This window comes from Sus scrofa, chromosome 5 (genome assembly GCF_054392235.1).
Source record: "Sus scrofa isolate SSC_HxYL_T2T_F1_AM1 chromosome 5, Sscrofa_HxYL_maternal_Yorkshire_Landrace_v2.0, whole genome shotgun sequence".
Lineage (NCBI taxonomy): Eukaryota > Metazoa > Chordata > Mammalia > Artiodactyla > Suidae > Sus > Sus scrofa.
Window position 1 is genome coordinate 26981376 of NC_139387.1, and position 19904 is coordinate 27001279.

At 48.7% G+C, this 19904-nt stretch overlaps 1 protein-coding gene across 5 annotated transcripts; it reads right to left on the minus strand.

Moving 5' to 3' along the window:
- Positions 1-258: 258 nt before the first annotated feature.
- On the minus strand, positions 259-19651 carry AVIL (advillin). Of its 5 annotated transcripts, XM_005658862.4 has the most exons (20): positions 19531-19651; positions 17009-17093; positions 15259-15333; positions 14364-14560; positions 12258-12366; positions 12057-12167; positions 11587-11789; positions 11046-11124; positions 10819-10917; positions 9724-9877; positions 9521-9621; positions 8896-9033; positions 8632-8790; positions 7683-7862; positions 5867-6012; positions 5615-5759; positions 3968-4156; positions 3381-3449; positions 2225-2341; positions 259-839 (listed from the first exon to the last, which is right to left on the minus strand). In XM_005658862.4, exons 2-20 carry the CDS (start codon positions 17072-17074, stop codon positions 726-728), a joined length of 2451 nt encoding a protein of 816 aa, XP_005658919.2. In that variant the 5' UTR covers positions 17075-17093; positions 19531-19651; the 3' UTR covers positions 259-725. The 5 variants fall into 5 exon arrangements, 3 of the variants coding, with proteins under 3 accessions (XP_005658919.2, XP_020947556.2, XP_013847609.2); XR_014803430.1 differs by lacking the exon at positions 5867-6012; XM_021091897.2 differs by lacking the exon at positions 19531-19651 and having other exon boundaries at positions 16871-17096.
- Positions 19652-19904: the final 253 nt, after the last annotated feature.

The window sequence follows — 19904 nt, forward strand, 5'->3', positions numbered from 1 at the left end:
TTTGGCCTCGTTCCTAAAATCAATAACACACGGCCCTGTTTCTCTTCCGGATAATGGGGTGTGGATGGGTGGGGACTGAGGTTTCCTGGACAGCTGTAAGGCAGATTTTGGCATTCTTGTGCCAGAAACAGGAATTCTGGTTACCCAGAGAGCTTGCTTAGCAGTGCCTCCTTACTTCCCCAGTACTGAGACATTTCTCCCAGGATAACAAAATGGTTACCATAACAAGCAGCCCAAAACTACTGAAAAGAACTCCCATTTGCTCATTCGGGTATCTTTATTTGAAAATTTAAAAAATCTCTGGCACATACGGATCTGAGCATTTAGATTTTGACTTTAAGGTGTATACGTGAATAACTTCAATGATTTGTGGGTTAAACAGGAAATACCCATCTTAAATTTTAAAACAAACTTAGGTCCTTGCCCCAACATTAAATACTTTAAACTTAGGTTTTTTGTTCTGTTATTTTTGACTTCTCCAGATTCATGCAGTTTTAGCCAGAAGGCCACAAAAATTAAAAAGTGGGTAGTTAGCATTTTAGGCGTGTAACAACTAAGGAATGCAGGGATGAGAAAATGGAGAACATGCTGTGATTTGAAGACCCTACTGTATCTATGGTGAGTAGCTGGGTGTTGGGCAGAAATCAGTAGATAAATTCTTTCTTGACATTGGCACTGTTGGCTCTCTTGCGGGGTCTTGCAATATCTAGATGTGTGTGTTTGCCTCAGAAAAGCCCCTTTTCTTTCTTCATCTGGAGCTGTTTCCAGGCAGGCAGAGCAGCAAATTGCCCTCTTGTGATGCCAAACACAGAGACAAAGTCCTGTTCAGAGAGGTAATTCTAAGAGAGAAAACAGAGTTTCTAGTTAGGAGGCCCCTGTCCATGCTCATGGGGTGGGGAGAGTGGGGCCAAGAGAGTCCTAGGTAGTTTCTTAAAAAGAGAAGTAGGATGAATTTTTCAGGAGGTCTGTAATAGACTTAAATTATTCATTGGAGAGTTCTTTAGCTTGCGGGGTTGCACTTTGGCCAATGGAAGTGCCAACGACTTGCAGCTCTCACAGTCCCACCTGGCACCAGTGTCTTGTCAGAAGGACAAGAACTGGGTTATATATTATGTATGAATTCTAAATATTAGGCTTTGGCTGAATGGAGAACAAAATCGAGTGATCTTGCTTTATACCCCTGTCTGCCATTTTCATCTAGACATTTTCAAATGCAAGATCAGGTGGATCTTGTTGAGAGCATAAAGTTCTCCTAACATTTATTTATTAATGATGTCCAAGTAAAATTATTAAGTTATGGTCTCTGTTTTCAAGGAAGCTGTGGTCCAGATACTTAAGAACTTAGATAATACATTGTGGAAAACCCAGAGGCTCTTCCCCTTCGAGGGGAAGATAAATGAATTCATTCAACGTACATATGTTAATGCAATCAACCATACCTTCAGGCCTGTGTGTGATCTGCCAGGGACCATTTTAAGTGCTGAAAAGCTGAGAATGTGATGGTGAACAAAGCAGATAAAGCGACCAAGTGTAAAGGCCTGGAGTGGGCGAGGGAGGCAGTGTCAGAGTGGATGGGGAAGACCTTTCCAGGGAGGTGACGCTGCGGCTGAGGAGCTGGCTCTCTGATGATCTGGGAGAAACATTTTTTTTTTTTTAGGCAGGAGCAGTAGCGAGCACAAAGGCTCAAAGGCTGGAATGCACATGTTCAAGGAATAGAGAAGCCGCCACTGGCTGAAGGGCAGTCAGTGAAGAGGGTATAGTGGTCTGTGAGATGAAATTAGAGGTGGGCAGGGGCCAGACTGTATAGGGGCTTAGAGGCCATTAAAAGGACTTTGGCTTCTTTTCAAAGTGCAGTGGGAAGCATTGAGGTGCTTATATAGAAGAGTGTCATCTGTTGTAGTAGAGGCCTGTTGGTTGTTATGTGGGGAACAGATTTTAGGGATGCATAGAAACCGGCAGCGGGGACTGTTGTAGGGGTCCGTGATCGTTTGAGCAGCAGAGAGATGGAAAGTAGTGGATGGAGGCTAGCTGATGGATGGATTGATGTGGGCGGTGAGAAAAAAGAATCAAGAAGGAGCCCTGGGTTTTTGGCTTGAGCTCCTGGGTAGTTCAGATGTCTGTTGAGTGTTGACAACGCTCCAGATCTGTCCTGGGCCATATACCAAGATGGTGCTTTCCTCCTGGAAGGCTCCACTAACATCACACAGTTCCTTCAGCCACTTACCTCCTTTTTGGCAGGGTTCACATCCTCAGGCAACTCCTGATTCTGATTTTTCAATAGAACTTCTATGGGGTAATATTTTGGCTCAGAATCCAGGGGGATGGTTGTGTCCCTCATGTCCTGTGGAAGAAAGAACATAGACACAGGCTAAAAGACTGTTCAGGTCTGTGCAGTTGAAGTTCTCTGTGTATGATATTTAACATTTTGGCTTTTACCATTAAATATAATCATCTTTTAGGGTAATGGTCCTCTAAACCGGCTGCATGTCAGAATCATCTGAGAATCTAAAATATTCAGATTTGGGGTTCCTTCTTGGGAAGCTGATTCAGTAAGTCTAAGGCACATCCTGTTTAGCTAGTTTGGCATAAATGTTGTGCTTAAACCTCATTTAAATACTGTAATCCATCCCTTCTTTTACTTAGGCTCTACATTTCCAGCCTTCAAATTACTTCAAATTAAAGTCACACTTAAATATATTTTAAAGCTGCTACTTGCTGTTAGCTTTGAAATCTTGAGTTTGTGGAGCACAAAGACAAAATTGCGAGGTGGTTGGGACAGTGGTGCCATGCACTTGTTCTGATGTTAATGAGTTGTTGGATTCCTGGCCAGAAGTTATCTTTGTTTTGGCCATTAACATAGAGGCAGTGGCCTGAGTTTCTCTGGGCGCCACTGTCAGAAACTGATAAACATGCCCTTTAGATTAGAAGCTTATTATTTACTTTTTTGGCCATGCCCACAGCAGTGGAAGTTCCCAGGCCAGGGACTGAACCTGTGCCATAGCAGCAACCTGAGTTTTTGCATGACAATGCAGGAGCCTTAACCCACTGCATCACAGGGAACTCCAGAAGCTTATTATTTCTGAAAAATACTGCCAATAAATTTAGTCTGTCCTGAATGACAGAGTTGTCGAATAATAAAATTTGTGTTTTTGTTGTTTTTTAAACAGCGTGTCTGTTCTAAATTCTGGAAGGCAGTAAAATAAGGAAGTTGGCTCTAGGACCTGCTTTTCTACCGATTAAAACAATCTTCATATCAAAATAGACCACCAGTGTGATACTAAGAAGGACGTAATAGAACTTTTGGTCACATGGCAACTGTGGCGTTTGCTGTTTCTCTCTGGCTCTGGTTGCCTGTGTTACTTGCTCCTCGAGAAACTCACAGCAGTGATTCTGGTGATAGCAGCAGCATCTCCCAGCTCTTCTTTTAACTGTTCATATGATTTCCCTGCCTGAAAAGAAGGGGTAGAAAACACAGGATGAGATGCTTCTCAGAGGGGAAGGATGTCTTAGGCCTGGTCTGTACCCTCGAGAGATGCAAAAAAAAAAAAAAAAAAGGAGCCAGGGAAATCAGAAGACATTTCAGGGATAAGCAAAAATGAAAATCCCCTCTTCAGGGTCCATGCAGGCTTGGAAGGTGAGCACTTAAACATGATCTGCATTCTTTGCTGGTGGCCCCTCAGTCCTCCGAATAACATCTCCCCCACGTTTCCTCCTCTCTAACACGGAAACAATGTTCTCTATCGGGATGAGAAACCCAAAAAGTAAAGTGTGTGGACATGCTTTATAAACTTTATCACTTCACATACTGCTAGTTCCTGAGACAAGCTGTGATTTCTCTAATGGACTTAGCGTTGTGGTGCCAGTGAAAGAGAAACGTAGGAAGTGCGGAGGGGTGAAGGAGTCAGGGGGAACACAGCCCTCGAGCACCCCGCCATAAGAACAGCTTCCCCGTTCCCTCTGTTCTTACGCTCCAAATGTGAGAGTCCCAGGCCAGGAACCAGCCTGTGAAGGTGGGAGGCTCATAGCCCTGTTTAATGATCAGGACGGGTGTGCTGGCGTCTCGGCCACTGGGGTGAGTGTGCAGGTACTCCTGGGCTGTGGCAAGAGCTCGCTCCTTCTCCTCGGCATTGGCTTCAGCCCCGATCCACAAGAACACCTGGTGTGGCAGAGCTCAAGTGTTAATGTGCTCATAGCAAGGACTGAGTTCTAGATCCCAGGAGCTGCCCTGTCTTTCCCCATCAGCACTTCACTGCCTCGGCAGAGAGGATTTCTCAGGACCATTTTGATGTGTGGTTTGTGTGTCTCCCAAATCTACGTCTCCAGGTCTGAACTCTCTCTGAACTTCAGCTTCCTGGCTCCAGCTTCTTGAAAAACACCTCCTTTTGGCTGTCTCCAAGTACCTCAACTGTAACATCCCCAAAATGTAGCTCTTCTGTTCTAAACTTGTATCCATCTCCCTTCTTGGTGAATGGAGTCCATTTAATCACCTAAGACCGTAACTGGGAGTCACCCTAAATGCCTTCCATACCGCCAGAACCTAGCCAGTTTATCTCCTCCGCTTTCGTCAAGTCGCACCATCCCTCCACCCCTGCCCCACTGCTCCTCTGCTCTTACTGGATTTCGACTGCAGTCGGCCAACTGGCCTCCCAACGTGCAGTCGTCTTTTTCCCTTCATGCCCGTCCCTCCTCTCCTACACTAGCAGAGTGATCTAAAGTGACATCTGACCATGTCACTCATCTGCTTAAATTTCAGTAGCTTTCCAGGGTAAGTTTCAAACTTCTTGACGTCAGAGGTAAGGCCCACACCTACTTCTTTAGCTTCATCTCTTGGGTAAAGCTCTGTCTTACTCTCTGATAATACTATTTTTAGTTCCCTACATATTAGACTATTTCAAGCCTTGCTTTTCATTTGCCTGAGATGCCTTCTTTACCTGATTAATGCCTGTTTATCCTTTGAGATTCCGTCTGGGAGCCATTTCCTCCCGAATGTCCTCTCTGAGTCCCTAAACTGTGTTGAGTGCCCCTAATTTGTGCTCCCATGTCACCTCGTACACATCTGCATCGTAATAAAGTGGTGTTTTTATGTCTGGTCTCCTCCATCCCCCATCAGCCTCTAAACTGAGAGTGGGATGAGGCCCTTTGCCTTGGTGACACCACACCCAGCACCGTGATTAGAATGGAGGAGGTGTTGAGTATGTTTGCTGGGCCGAATTGAAGAAAATGGGATGTGGCAGAGGGGTTGCCTTGAAGATCTCCCTCTCGTATCCCTTTATTCTCTAAAAGACCCACATCTTTGGATGTAGAGCCTGCCGCTCTTGGTCCTGAGAGAATGGAGTACATGACGATAGGATGGTCTGATTTCCCCAGAGCAAGGTGGGAAAATTCCCAGGACACTATCCTGAGAGAGTAAGTTTAAACGACATTCTGTTCTCTCCAGCCCTGGCAAACAGCAGGCTCTTCCTTTGCTTCCCACTGACAAATGTTTGATTGACTTGGGGGTGGTCCAGGGCTACCCTGGCTTTATCTGAGGGGTGGGGAAGAGAGACTACACAAAAAATAGCCTAAACTTTGAGGGTCTTTGTCAGTTGTCCCAAGCTCTCTGGCCATGTCTTACCTGGTCCCAGGTGTCCAGGAGCATCACATCGCCTGGGTTCAGGTCATCCTGGGTGAAGTCTGTGATCTCAGTGACAATGAACCGGCCAGTCTTATTGGAACATTCAAAGAGACGGGGCTGGACATCTAGGATTTCCTGCTGTAATCTGCAATACAGTTCATTCAGAGGAACTGAGCTGTGTAGAAATCATGTGCAGTTCACAAGTCTGGGCGGCAGGGGGAGCCAAGAGGAGGGGATGCTGTGATCCTGTACCTTTTGTCATTGGCACAGGGAGTTTTCCCTCCCAGCAGATCCCAGAACTCAGCCGGCTCCTGGCCCTCGGCCACGGTGTTCTCGGTGCCATCACAGAGAAACCTGGCCAGCTCCTTAGCCATCGCCCGCTCATCCCCACTAGACCCCTGAGAACACAGATGTTAGTCACACACAGGCACGTTGATATAGGAAAAGAGCATCGGAGACTAATAGCTCAGTGCAGCCAGGATCAGCTACCAAGCCACAGTGCCACAGTATCAGAGTACCGCACGACAGGGAGCTTGATGGGTTTGTTCAGTGCTGGGAAGGGCAGGGGTGGTAGGGGTGGGGTGGGAGTGGGGAGGGTTATTCAACCCAGTGTGGTGGCAAAGGACAGGTCTGGACTCTGAAACCCACATTAGATATTGACAAGTCACCTTTGTTTCACCTTCAGTTGGAATTTTAGCACCAATTTTTGATAAATTTTTAAGAGGAAATTTAAAATTAAAAATTATATATGGAAAATTCACTTTTTGCCGTACAGTTCTATGACTCTTGATGAATGCATAGAATCCTACTACCACCACCACCAACAAAAACAGACCACTTGTCTCACTCCTGCAGAAAATTTCCTCAGGCTACCTACCCCTTTGTAGTCAAACCCTCCCTGAATCCTTAACCTCTGGCAACCACTGGTCTGTTCTCTATCACAGTAATTTTGCCTTTTCATACACTATGTAGGCTTTGAGTCTAGCTTCTGTCACTTAGCATAATGCATTTGACTCATCCTTGCAGTTGTGGGTATCAATAGCTTTTTCCTGTGTGTCGCTCACTGAGTAGTATCCCATTATATGGATGCACCACTGTTTGTTAGCTGTTCCTCAGTTGATTTGCTTCCAGTTTTTAGTGACTACATGTAAAGCTGCTCTTCGCATTTGTGTACAGGTTTGTGTGTGAAGATAACTTTTTATTTCACATGGGTAAATGCCCAGGGTGTGGGATTTCTGGGTCAAAGGCCTTATCTGCATCCCTCCCAGCAGTGTGCGAGAATTCCTATTGCTCTCATCCTCACCAGCACTTGATATCATCAATTTTTAGTCATTCTTTTTTTTTCTTTTTAGGGCTGCACGTGTGGTACATGGAAGTTCCCAGGCTAGGGCTTGAATCGGAGATGCAGCTACTGGCCTCCACCACAGCCACAGCAACATGGGATCCGAGCTACATCTACAACCTACACCATAGTTCACAGAGATGTCAGATCCTTAACCCACTGAGTGAGGCCAGGGATTGAATCCACATACTCATGGATACTAGCTGGGTTCATAACCCGCTGAACCACAACAGGAACTCTAATTTTTAGTCATTCAGATAGATGTGTTGGTGGTATCTCATGGGTGTTCATTTGCATTTCCTTAATGACTAATGATATTGAGCATCTTTTCCTGTTCAGTTCTCTTTTGTAAAACAGTTTTAGTGCATTTTAATGCAGGTGCAATCTCAGTTGACAAAAGTCACATTTTTAATGTTTTTGTTCAGTGTTAATAATGCCTGTCCTATTACAGTCCACCAGGTTGGTGTGGAAAGATTGACTTTTTCAACTCGCATCTCTCTAGAAGTTTATGGATGGTCTCCTGGTGTGGGCAGTGCTGTTAGTTTCTAATCGCAGGCCTGCTTGGGGGGAACCTTGTTGGTCCCTTTAAAGATCCTTTAAGAGAAGGCTCCTCTTTTTGAGGACTGCTCCAGCCTATTCTTTCATTCCTGTGCCTTAGCTGACAGGAGGGTGGGCGCAGGGCTGGCCTCTGAGGGGCTGGTATGAGCGCCGGGCTAGCCATCCTACCTTGCCATACCACAGGTAGTGTTCTGCCTGGGTCCGCAGCAGAAAAACATCATTGGAGTTTAGAGAGGAGGTGAAGGCTGGAACTTCCACCGCTTTGGTGTTAGATTTGTCATTTCCTTGAATTTGGAAAAGCCTTACGGGAGGATCAGGCTCAGCGTTTCCCTTCCTAGAAGTCCCACCCTAGAGAGAGAGAAAAGCAGAGTCTGGATCTAAGGTGCACCTGGTATGCTGAGTGTTGGGCTTGTGCTGTGGAGGACGTGAATGGATTCAATACTGTCTTTGCCCTTGAGGAGCTTCTAGGCTAACTGGGAGAGGTTGAGGTGAGCTGGAGTTATGGTACCAATAATATTAGCTTTCACTTTGAGACCTTGGTTATATGCCAGGCTCTGTGCTGGTACCTTGTCTACATCATTTTATTGATCCTCATAATAATTCTGTGAGGTAGGTATTATTCCACAGTACAGAAGGGGAAACTGAGGCTTAGAAACCTGGCTAATAAGTGACAAGACTAGGACATGTGTATATCAAGCATGACATTATATGTTCCTGGTAGTGCTTCAGCCAGGGCTTCATGGAAGAAGTAGGACTTGAACTTGAGGGAGCACGTTCACTGGGCCAGGTGGATCTGGAATGATGTGGCAGATGTGAGGTCTAATGAGACCCATCTGGCTGGAGTGGAGTGTGTAGGTTAGGAGTTGAGGGTCATGTGCCTGCACAGGTAACATGGGCCAGGTAATAAAAGACCCTCCACATGAATTGGGCAGCGGTTTGGATTTGAAGCCCTAGGCAGTCGGGATTCACCTCAGCATCTTAGAGAGATTCACCTCCTTCTTGTCTATCTGTGTCGACCCCAAGCCCCCCTCCCCAGGCCTCCTCTCCTCTCCTGCAGCTCCCTGCTGGCTTGCTGGTTCTGAGCATTCTGCTTAGAATGTTATCTGAGGGCTCTCACCTCAAAGATAACCAGCTTCCCTTTGAAGATGGCCATGAAGTGGTGTGGCTCCTTCCCCATGGTAACCCGAACCTGCACAGGGGCCCCGTCAAACTGCCGGTCCACTTCCACTGCTTGGTATGCCGAGGCTGCCAGCTCATCCTGAGAGGCGTGGCGGCCCTGCCATGGTGAGAGGGTCGAGATGGGTCGCTGCTACCCCTGGCCCCAGCTCAGTGGCCAGAGGTAGCACCAGGACCCAAAGCTGAGAGCCTGCCTCTGACCTACCTGCCAGATGTACAAGATGTAGTGTGGTTTTCCATTCATCTCGTACGTATAGAGGACCAGATAGCAGTCTCCCCCGTAAAAGAAGCCATACCACTGATGCTCCACGGGGACCAGCTCCAGGTTTTCAATTCTCCAGACCTGGGCATAAAAGGAGACAAAATTCCCCAGAGATGGGAGTCCTCTTTGAAGAGACAGCTAGCTACCTGAAGGGAACTGGGCCATGCTTAGCAGATTCCAGCTGGGTGAGGCGCTAACATCCACTGAGAGTACCCCTTCCCCCTCTGGTGCCTCTTTCCCAGTGGTGAGGCCTTATCACATTTGCATGATTTGAATCCCGAGAACTGGACCATCCCTAATCAGCTGCATCCTCATCATGCTCAGAGATGATTTGAATATATCTGCGAAGTGAGTTGTTTTCAACACACTGGGGAATCTACCTTGCACTTCCCTGAAGAATTGTGGGAAAACTCAGACACCTCTTAGAGAATACTTCCAAGGCACCAGAGACAGCGAAAGAAAAAGACAGCGAAGCAGATACAGAATCACCTGCCCTCTCCTTTACAGCAGAGCAGCCCAGAGGGCCAGTGCTGCCTGCCCGCCCTGAGATGTGAATCACTGGGCTTACCTCAACTTTTCCATTGCCGTCATCGACCATTCTTTCCTGGGCCGCTATCTCTGGTTTGGTGTGCAGCAGAGTCACATCAAATTTATCCTGGAAAACTTGAGCTGCACAGAAAAGGGTCGGGAGAAGCCAAGTGAGTGAAAGGCATCTGTGCTTGCATTCCTAGAGTCCCAGCAGTGAGAAGACGATCTGGGGGGCAATCTCACCAATTTTACCAATGCTGAACGTTTTCCCCAGGCCCACGGTCTGTTCCTTCACCGACCACTTCTGGAACAGCTGCTTGAACATGGCCGACTCGGCACCATCGTTGACCGTCTCCACGTTGGTGCTGCTAGGGTAGCCCTTCATCTTGATGAAATTCTGCAGAAACCAGCCCCCCCCCCCCCGAACCCAAGGGCAGATCAGTCAGGGAATGCACTGGGTTCTGTTGGCCGTGATGTACCCTGGAGAGGCCAGTTAGTAGGACTGCACCCTTCTGGGAATCAGAGTCCAATTCTAACTCATTTCTGCCTAGGGACCAAGTCACCTGCCTTAAGGGAAGGACTGAGCGGAACAGTTTGACATCTCTTCATTAGCCTGTCAAGATTGTTACCGATTTTTCTTTTTTTTTTTGCAAGATCCTCTATACTGTGTTCTTCCAGCACTCTCATACTCTGCTGACTTTGTACCACCTTCGCTTGCACATTTTTTGCTTTATAAGTACATCCTGTTTGTTTCAGCTGCGTGGGTTTGCACAATATCATAAGCTCCTTGAGGACACAGTCCTTGACCTTGATATGTGATATCTCCTTCAAGAATAATAGCCACCTTTTATTGAGCAGATGTGTGTACCTGGTACTGTTCTGAGTGCATTACACATGTTATTTAATCCTCTTAACGACCCCATGAGATGGCATTAAACCTGGATTTGGAGGTTCCCGTCATGGCTTAGTGGAAATGAATCTGACTAGTAACCATGAGGACGCAGGCTTGATCCCTGGCCTTGCTCAGTGGGTCGGGGATCCGGCGTTGCCATGAGCTGTGGTATAGGTCGCCAGTGTGGCTTGGACCTGGCATTGCTGTGGCTGTGGCATAGGCCAGCAACTATAGCTCCAATTCAACCGCTAGCCTGGGAACCTCCATATGCCATGGTGTGGTCCTGAAAAAAAACCAACCTGGATTTGAACCCTGATTTGACTTCCAAGTCTGTGTATATAACTGCAGTGTTCTGTGTTCTAGTGCCTAGTATGGCTCTCTGAGCACATCTGAGGTGTTACGGATAAAATTTTTTTTGAACAACATTGCGTGACCGTAGCTCCTACCAGGGCTTTAGACATGGCCATCTGTTTCTCAACCTTTGTGGCTCCTCTTCCTTTCCACACATAGATCTTGGTTCCACTTTGGTCCAGGATGTAGCAGTCCTGAAGCAGATAGATGGGGATAAAAGTGGTTACTACTGAGACAAACCACAAGGAAAACCTTTCTTCAGGGTCTGCCTCTAAAGCCAGGTCTGGGTACCCCAAGCCAAGCCCATCCAAGCTCTACTTACATCATGGTTCAGTAACTCCTGGACTAGAGGCCTTGTTGCTACCTCTGTGACTGCCAGTTGCCCAGCTGAGTCTGAGACACTAGAGAAAAAGAGAGAGATTAACCTGTGCCTTCTCTTCTTCAAAGCATCGTATGGTCAATTCAGTATTTCCTGGCTCTGTCTTATGGAGGTCCTGGGTAGAGTTTGACTTCCTGTGACAGGCACAGCTTGAATGCAGAGAAGAATGTGATGCACTCTGTTCCCTGGAGGAGACTTCTGTGCATCTTTCTCCCGAACGTTATCCATCCCTACCCTTGGGCACATATAGACCAGAATAAAGGAACAGTCGCCCCCAGAGACCAGGAAGAAAGAGTTGCTAACAAGAGCAGATGGTAGCTGCTCAGGGAACAGGGAGCTCCTTGTAAAAGCTGCATGTGCAAAAGACTGAAAAAAAGCCAGGCTCCTGCACCCCAGTAGAGGAGCAGAGCAGAAGTGCCTCCGTTTCTAGGGGATACCTTCCCCTTCCCCAGCTTCCAACTAGTAGTCAGGCTTAGCTACTCACTGATACAACGTGATATTTGATTTCTGCTGCTGATCTGTGATCTCATCAGGGATGGCAGGCTTGATAATGGAGCGTCGGCCAAGGGTGTCCTGAAGGACCTTCATCAGCTCTGGGCTGGCTGCCTCCTTGTCACCCTCGATCACTCCTATTTCAGCACGGCCCCCTCGCTCCCTGTCCCGAATATCCTTTGCCAGAAGCATAGCCTGTAGAGAAGCCCGAGGAAGCTCTCAGCTTCAGGAGAAGCAGCCTGGATCCCAGACACAGGAGTTACCCCAATGCTGAAGAGTCCGGGCTGAGTCCCAGCCTCGCACACATGGCCTGTCTCTGAAACAGATGCCGCTCAAAGGCAGGCGTCTGGTTTGAAGGGCAGGGAAGAGCCAGTGAGGAAGGAAGGAGGAAAGGGCACCTGCGGGAGCACAAGCCCCTGAGGCTGGGGGAGAGGAGGGAGCGCTGAGCCCCTTCAGCTGCACCTTTAGGCGCTCCCCGCTGCTGCTCTCCGGGCCGTTCCACTGGATGATGACCTTCCCAAGGTCCAGCAAGAAGACATCACCCTGGTTAAAGCTGTCCCAGCTCACTTCCACCTGCAGATGAGAGACAGACGTTGTTCAGGAGGAATTCTTAGGTGCCAGGCAGAGAGGCCCTGGGCCCAGGGCAGATGGGGCAAGACTTACCTCAGTGGCCCTGATGTTTCTCTTCCCCTTCACGTGTAGCAGCCGCTTCACATCATAGGTGTTGGTCTCCACGTGCTTCATCCCAGAGGCCACGCCCCCCTTCTTGTAGCTGAGGGAACATCCATTTGGTTATTCACTCATTCATTCTTTCTTTTCTGGCCACACTTGCTGCGTGTGGATCAAACCTGCGCCACAGCAGCGACCTGAGCCACTGCAATGACAATGCCAGATCCTTCCTTTTTTTTTTTTGGTCTTTTTGCCTTTTCTAGGTCCCCTCCCTCAGCATATGGAGGTTCCCATGCTAGGGGTCTAATCGGAACTGTAGCCACCGGCCTATGCCACAGCCATAGCAACGCCAGATCCGAGCCATATCTGCGACCTACACCACAACTCACGGCAACGCCGGATCTTTAGCCCACTGAGCAAGGCCAGGGATCGAACCTGCAACCTCATGGTTCCTAGTCAGATTCGTTAACCACTGCGCCACGATGGGAACTCTGCCAGATCCTTAATCTGCTGAGCCATCAGGGAACTCCCATTTGGTTATTTATTGAGCACCTGCTGTGCGCCAGGTATTAGGAAGACAGTTGTGGATTATACAGATGCAGCCTCTGCCTATGTAGGTGACAACAGTAAATGAGCAAGGTAAATATAGTTGGTGGTCACCACGGCCACAGAGGTGGACTCAGTGACGTGCTTTTTGAGAGTGGTCAGGGCAGTCTTCTCTGAAGGAGTGACATTTGAGCTGAGATATTAAAGAGTAGGAACCAGCAATCGGAGGACTAGTTCTTCAGATAGAGGATGTATCAGTGATAAAGTCCCTGCAGCACAGAAGAACTTGTTTTGTTCTACGAACTGTGTATCATATGTGATGGGGAGAGGAGCACAAGTCAGGCAGGAACAGAAGCATTAATGACACCGTGCCTCAAGACCAACTCAGTCCAGGAATCAGCTGTCTCACCCCTGGCACTCACCCCAGCCCAGCATCCTCCAGGCATCTGGCACATGAAGGGTGCACAGAAAGCCACTGAGAGCAGAGGGCCTTTGTCTCTGGGCTCCCTGGTGACTCAGTATGGTGCTCTGTGCCCAGTAGGTCCTCAGTCAGTGGGGACTGCTGACCTGCAAAAAACTGGCCTTGGGCCAGCCTCAGAACCCTCCTCCTCAGTGGAATTTCTTTTGTTTTCAATCTCAAGTGCAAAGTTTTGAGGTAATCAAGCTCCTTAATCCAGGGAAAGTTATCATTGGCCTTTATGAGACCCCTCTCTTGTAGTAAGAATGTATTCCCTTTTATATGTATATGCTACTCTGCTTCCTCTCCCTGCCAAAGGCATCCATCCTAACAGTGGTATATATTTATTTATTTGCTGCTGTGCCCTTGGCAGGTGGAAGTTCCTGGGCTAGTTCTTGTGGCCATGCCAGCTCTTTAACCTGCTGTGCCACAAGGAAATGTCCCATCCTAACAGTTTAACATCTCTCTTGTAGTTTTTATCCTAGTGAACTGTGGTCCGTTGTTTTGTATTTGTGTATTTTTTTAAACAGAAATTGGCATTCTGTTCTATATTTCAAGCCTGTTTCTTGCTGTGTTCCCTAAGCCCCATGTTTTTAAGGTCTGTCCACATGTCAGATGTGGGTCTGATCTGTTGCTTCCAGCTGTGGCATAGTACTTGTTGGTAGCATGGAGTATTTTTCCTGTCCAGTCTCCCTGCGGTAGGCACTCCACATTGCCCGCAGCTTCCCACCGTCACTAATGATACTGCTGTGAACTTTCTGGTTCCTGTGCCCTTGTGGACCTCCTGGGAAGGTGAGAATTCCTTTGGGTTCTACCCCAGAGGTGGGATGTGCCTCAGTGGCAGCAGACTACTCTTGGGAGTGCCAGGCCAGTCCTGACTCCCGCCAGCAGGGCACGAGGGCAGCTGTCTCCCCACAACCTGCGCCATCGCTTGGTACCACTCGGCTCTAATTGATGCTGCTCTGGTAGGAGGAAATGATAGCTTTGTTTTGATTTGCATTTCTCTGACTAGTTTCTCCATATATGTATTGGTCCTGCTGGGGGTTTCCCCTTCAGTAAACTGCGTTTGCATCCTTGCTCTGTGCATAGCTACTCACATGATGCCCTGCTTGAAGTAGCCGCGGAAGGTGTCGGACTCGTGGTACTGGACCTCCCGGTGCTGCACAGGGCTGCCCCCCAGGTAGTCATCCAGCTGCGTGGTGTAGATGGCCGCGCAGCTCTGCTCGTCCTGGGAGGAGTCCTTCCCAATCCAGAAGTGGATGTCCTGGGAGAGGAGACTGCCCGCTCTCCGGGTCTGGGAGATAGCCAGAGGGGTCAGGTTAGGGGCTAGCTTGCCTCCCCTTCACTGCTGGCCCTTCTGGTGTGGGAAGAATGTGGCCCACTGTGGCTTATGTCGTGTCCCTCCTTGTGGTGCCCTGTGCAGACCTGCTCCATGGCTTAAGGCCTAGCAGCCCAAATCCTTCCCCACATTTGGGGGATGTTGACAGTTTATTGTTCCCAAAATAAATGGGCCCCAGCAGGGATCTTTTCTAGATGGGACCGCAGACTTTTCTTGGCACTCCTTTGTGCCCCTGCATTTACACAGCTGGTGTAGCTGCCGTCCATCGGCAGCACTGTCAGCACTGTCCACGTGGGAGATGGTTTCCTCACCTAGTGTGGGCACTTTGAGGCCACAGGCAGCCTTGTATCTATTTGGCTTTCCTCCGAAGCTTAGAGCTGGGGTCTGGGCCCAGGAGGGAGAAGTGCTATTTGGGATCCTTGCTGAGATTCAGGCTGAGGGCCACACCCCTACCCTCTGGTGCAAAAGTTAAATTAAAACCCGGGCCTAAGAATGGCCTTTGATAGTCAAACTGGAGACCTGTTCCATGTAACACTGGGGAAGTTGTCAAGACAGATACCAAGGTCCTGATTAACCTCATGAGATCTCCCAGTGGAGCCCCAGAACTGGCTTTCAGGGGAGGGGCTCATGGAAATGGGGGAGGTGGTGCTCACCGATAGGATGACGTAGCAATCCCCCTCATAGAAGTTGCCATGGGCGCTCAGGGGCACCAGCGCCAGCTCCATTTTCTGGAAGGACAAGGAGTGTGTATATAGGCTGCATTCCCTCCCTCCTCTCCATCCTCCACCAAGCCTCCTCTCCTCTCCATCACTGGCACCGGCAGCTGAGAGAGGTGGGGAGATGACCCCATGGGGCACAGCAGCCAGCCACAGGATTAGCACAGCCATCCCTCTGGCTTCTGCTGTGGATGTGAGTCTGTGTGCCTCTCCTCACCCCGTTCCCCTCCCACTCCCTGCTTGGTGTCATCTTGCTACCCTGAGGAGTCTTAGGAGCCACCTCAGTCCTTTGCAGGGACAAGAGTGCTGCCTCTGAGCCACTGTACCAGTGCCTCCAGCGCTGACTCCAGCCACCCAGTGCTGGCCGAGTTCTGAAAGAACAGCGTGCCGGGGTTCTGTGGGGCTTGGGGGTGGGGGGTGCATGCCAGCAGTGTGTGGGGCTCCATGCTGAGGGGTCCATATTTCTAGAGTCTGGGTTAGAGCCCTGATGTGTCTGTCACCTGCGTGTCTGGCTTGTTCCAGGAGGGCCATTCATGTGGCCTCAGATGTGGACTTTCATAACTGTCTCCAATTAGGTACATCTGCAGTCATATTTGAGTGTATTCTGTATAAAATATGTATGTTAAATATCTCACAATTTGCATAACACTTTTTTTGGGGTGGGGGGTGAAGGAGAAAAAACTTTATTGCTTTGCTAGGCAAAGGAGGCCACAGCAGGCTAATGCCTTAAAGACTGTGCCCCTGCATAACTCTTTTAGTACTTACTAGTTTTCTTTTTTTTCTTTTTTCTTTTTTTTTTTTTTAGGGCCGTACCCACGGCATATGGAGGTTCCCAGGCTAGGGATCGGAGCTGCAGTTGCTGGCCTATACCACAGCCACAGCAACGCAGGATCCGAGTTGCGTGTGCCACCTACACCACCACAGCTCATGGCCACGCCAGATTCTTAATCCAGAGTGAGACTAGGGATCGAACCTGCATCCTCATGGATGCTAGTCAGATTCATTTCCACTGAGCCATGACAGGAACTCCAGTACTTCCTAGTTTTCAAATGAACTGGGAGCCTTAAAACAGTGGGAGTGACCTGTACCCTCACAAGCTCTGAGCGGCTTGCTAGAGAGCTATGGCTCCCTTCCTGATGGAGGATGGTGAGGTGGGGCATCACCTCTGGGTTTTCTGGGGCAGCCACTCACTGGGCCTAAAGCGGGGAGGTGGGGGTGGGGCTGAGGGTCCTCATATCTGGCAGGTAGTACTGCCCAGGCCAGGGTGATTCCCAGCTATGGACTGCTGGAGCTCGAGGTCAGCCAGAGGGGCTCAAGCCTGAGTGGGAGAATAGATCAGCAGGGCCCCATCTATGCAAAACCCTCCAACCCTCCCTACCACTTTGCGGGAGCCAGAGTGCCCTGTGGAAGCTCAGGCCCCACCCATCTCTCCAGGGTATTTACTGGAAGTGCAGGTTCACTGACCAGATGGCTGGATAATGGGGAAGCGTATTTTTGCTTGGAACCCTGCTCCCCAAGGCAAAGGACATTTCCTTCACCTGTCACCCACCTGCTCTGAGCCACCCAGGAGGGGTCAAGGATAGGAAAACATGCTCTCTGGTGTTGCCGAACCGCAGGCAGGAGACTAAGGAGCGTGAAGTGCCTTCATTCAGCAGATGGGAGTCTGCCCCCATCCAGCCCAGCTCACCTCTATCCTCCAGGTGATGATTCCAGGGTCGTTGCCCACAGCCCGAAAGGCGCTGCTCAGAGACATGGTGCTTGTCTTCCCAGGACTGAAACATCACAGAGCGAGTGGAGAGATGATGCCTCTCTTGCAGCAGATATGCAGCCAGCTTTCCTCCTAAGTCACTTCCCAATCTCTTGTCAGCCTTCCTACCACATCCTTGTGGTGCATCCCTACACTGTCTCACAGTGATGAGGGAAATGACTTGTCCAACCTCACGCTGTAAGCCTGGCTCGCCTGGGTGTCCCCACAGGAAATTCTGCTTTCCACTTGCCACTTCCCTTGTTAAGAGCTCTGGTGACAGCCATGATTATTTACTGAAGGGATGACAAGTATGTTAAGCCCTGTGTTGATTCACTTTAGGTATCTCATTTCTTTCTTATGAGCTGAGTACATTTTCTTTCTTTCTTTCTTTCTTTCTTTTTCCTGCTTTTTAGGGGCACACCCATGGTATATGGAGGGTCCCAGGCTAGGGGTCAAATTGGAGCTGTAGCCTCTGGCCTATGCCACTGCCACAGCAGTGCGGGATCGGAGCCATGCCTGCGACCTACACCACAGCTCACAGCAATGCCGGATCCTTAACCCACTAAGTGAGGTCAGGGATCAAATCCGAATCCCATGCGGGTTTGTTACTGCTATGCTGCAACAGGAACTCCCCATTTTCTTCATCTTACATTGTGGGAAAATTGAGGTGCAGAGAGGTTAAATAATTTGCTCTGTATCACACATTAGAATGAAATCCGTGTCTGATCTTAAAACCTGTGCTCTTTTTGAGTTACTCAGTTACTCTGACGTCTGCAATCCTTCCTAACTTACCTAAATTCAGTGGTGCATGCAGCTGAAAACGTTACATCATAATATTTCTAAACTGGGTTTCTTTTTCTCCTGCTCGTTCCCTCTGACTCTCTCCAGACTCCCTGCTTGCCAGGTCCTTTCACAGTCAACTCCTTGAGCTTTTACTTTCCAGACTTTAACTATCCTAAACCTCAAGACTACCCATCCTGCTTTTGTCATATGACTAATATACTCCCTGTGCCTGACTGGATTAAAGGGAAAGTACAGTGGCAGGGGTGGAACTGGGACAAAGTGTTCAGGGTGCCAGCTGGGGCAGGTGGGCATGGCTTGGTCGGGGCCTATGGGCGGACGGCCTTCCACACCCCCTCTCACAGACCCAGCCAGCAGTGCTGTGGCTGCCCTCAAGGCAGGGTGGGGAGAGGGAGGAGGAGGTAAAGAGAAGTGTGGATTGTGCCCTATCTCTGTTTGAGGTGTGTCGGGGTTGTCAAGCCCCTCACACGTCCATGGCCACACAGGCTTTATATAATGAAAATGCCCACCTGGTTCTTGCTTTCAAGGGGCTTGCAAGCTGATGATACCCGTCACTGAGTTTTCTTCTCAAGAGGCAAAGGATGGGCTTGATAGATTTGCATAAGTTTTTTGTTTGTTTTTTTTTTTTAAAGAGGGAGGGTTATTGCTCTTTGGAGGCATATTGTGCTTGTTAAGAAGAGCATGTCTGGCCATTCTTTCCTTGAGGCTTGGTGGATGATGCTAGGTTTGGAGAATGTGTGCCATTATCTAGCATGGACATTGGCAAAAACCCCACAAAAGACAAACAAAAAACTGCCTTTGTGTAACTGCTATAGCAGGACTAAAGCAGAGCAGTGAGGCAGCGCAGCCGGTGTTTGAGGATTTAATTTGATAACTGGTGCCCCACCCTGTGCTGCTCAGAGTTGCCAGGAAATACTTATTCAGGTTTTCCTCAGACCCTGAATTCCAGGTATTAAAAGAAAATGCCATGACCCAGCTAGGGGAAGGGGACAAGGGCCAATGAACTCATTCCTTGGAAATGGAGAAGTATTAACCTGGTAAAAGTCAAACTGATTGGCACTAATTAGTACTGAGTCCAGAGGCCAAAAGCAGTCCCAGTTCCCAGCAGGAACTAGCAGTCGAGACACTCATTGGGTGAGGGTCCTCGAAATGCAGCAAAGGACATGCTCAAAGAAGGGACTCTGCCATACCAGAACACCCAGAAAATGTGATTCCGTCTGTGACACCCAAGGCCCCAAAGCTCAGTCTCTCCCTCCCTCCTCCTTTTGAGACCACAGCACAAGCCCCTGGGGTGGGGTGCAGTTTTGAAATCCCAGGTTAAAAGTCAGTGGCTCTTAATTCTTACCAATATGTCTATGAACAGACGCCAAGCAGAGGAAGCTGGCTTTAACTTTTGCCTTGCCCCATACAATCTTTCTGAGATGGGTGGAGGGGGTCTTTCCCATCTTTGTTTTGAAAATGTGTCCTAATGTTTAGCGGTCTCTAAAAACCACCTCGGATTCTCAGCATGAAGTTTGTAAACCTCGTCACAAACTCCTGGTTCAACCCTTTAAAAGCTTCATCGAAGAAGACAAAGCTAAGGAAATTTTCATCTCCTCTTTTCTTCCTCATTCAGTAAAACTGCTCTACTGACATGCACCCATAAACCAAAAAGACCTTACCTTGTTTTCTCTCTCACCAGTCTTCCCAGTTTTTTGGCGGATAATTAGTGTTGAGGAACCACCCAAAAGCGGGAGGCTTCCGGTCCTGCTGCCTTAGCTCAGTAATGGCTGCTCAGACACTGGGTTATATTTGCTTGGGTTTGCATCTTAACCGCATTTTCTTAGTCCTGACCAATCACAGCCAACCTAGCCCTGGGCTTGACTTATTCAAACCAGAGGGAAAGCTTTATCTGTTCCTATTCAAAACAGCAAAACAAGAAGTGCAGACTTTTAAAGGCTTCTTTTAACTCCAGCTCCACGCCCTGATCTAATTGATTTTTTTAAAAGTGCACAGGCCATCAATAATGCAGAAAGAGGGTGGGAGGATATGAAAT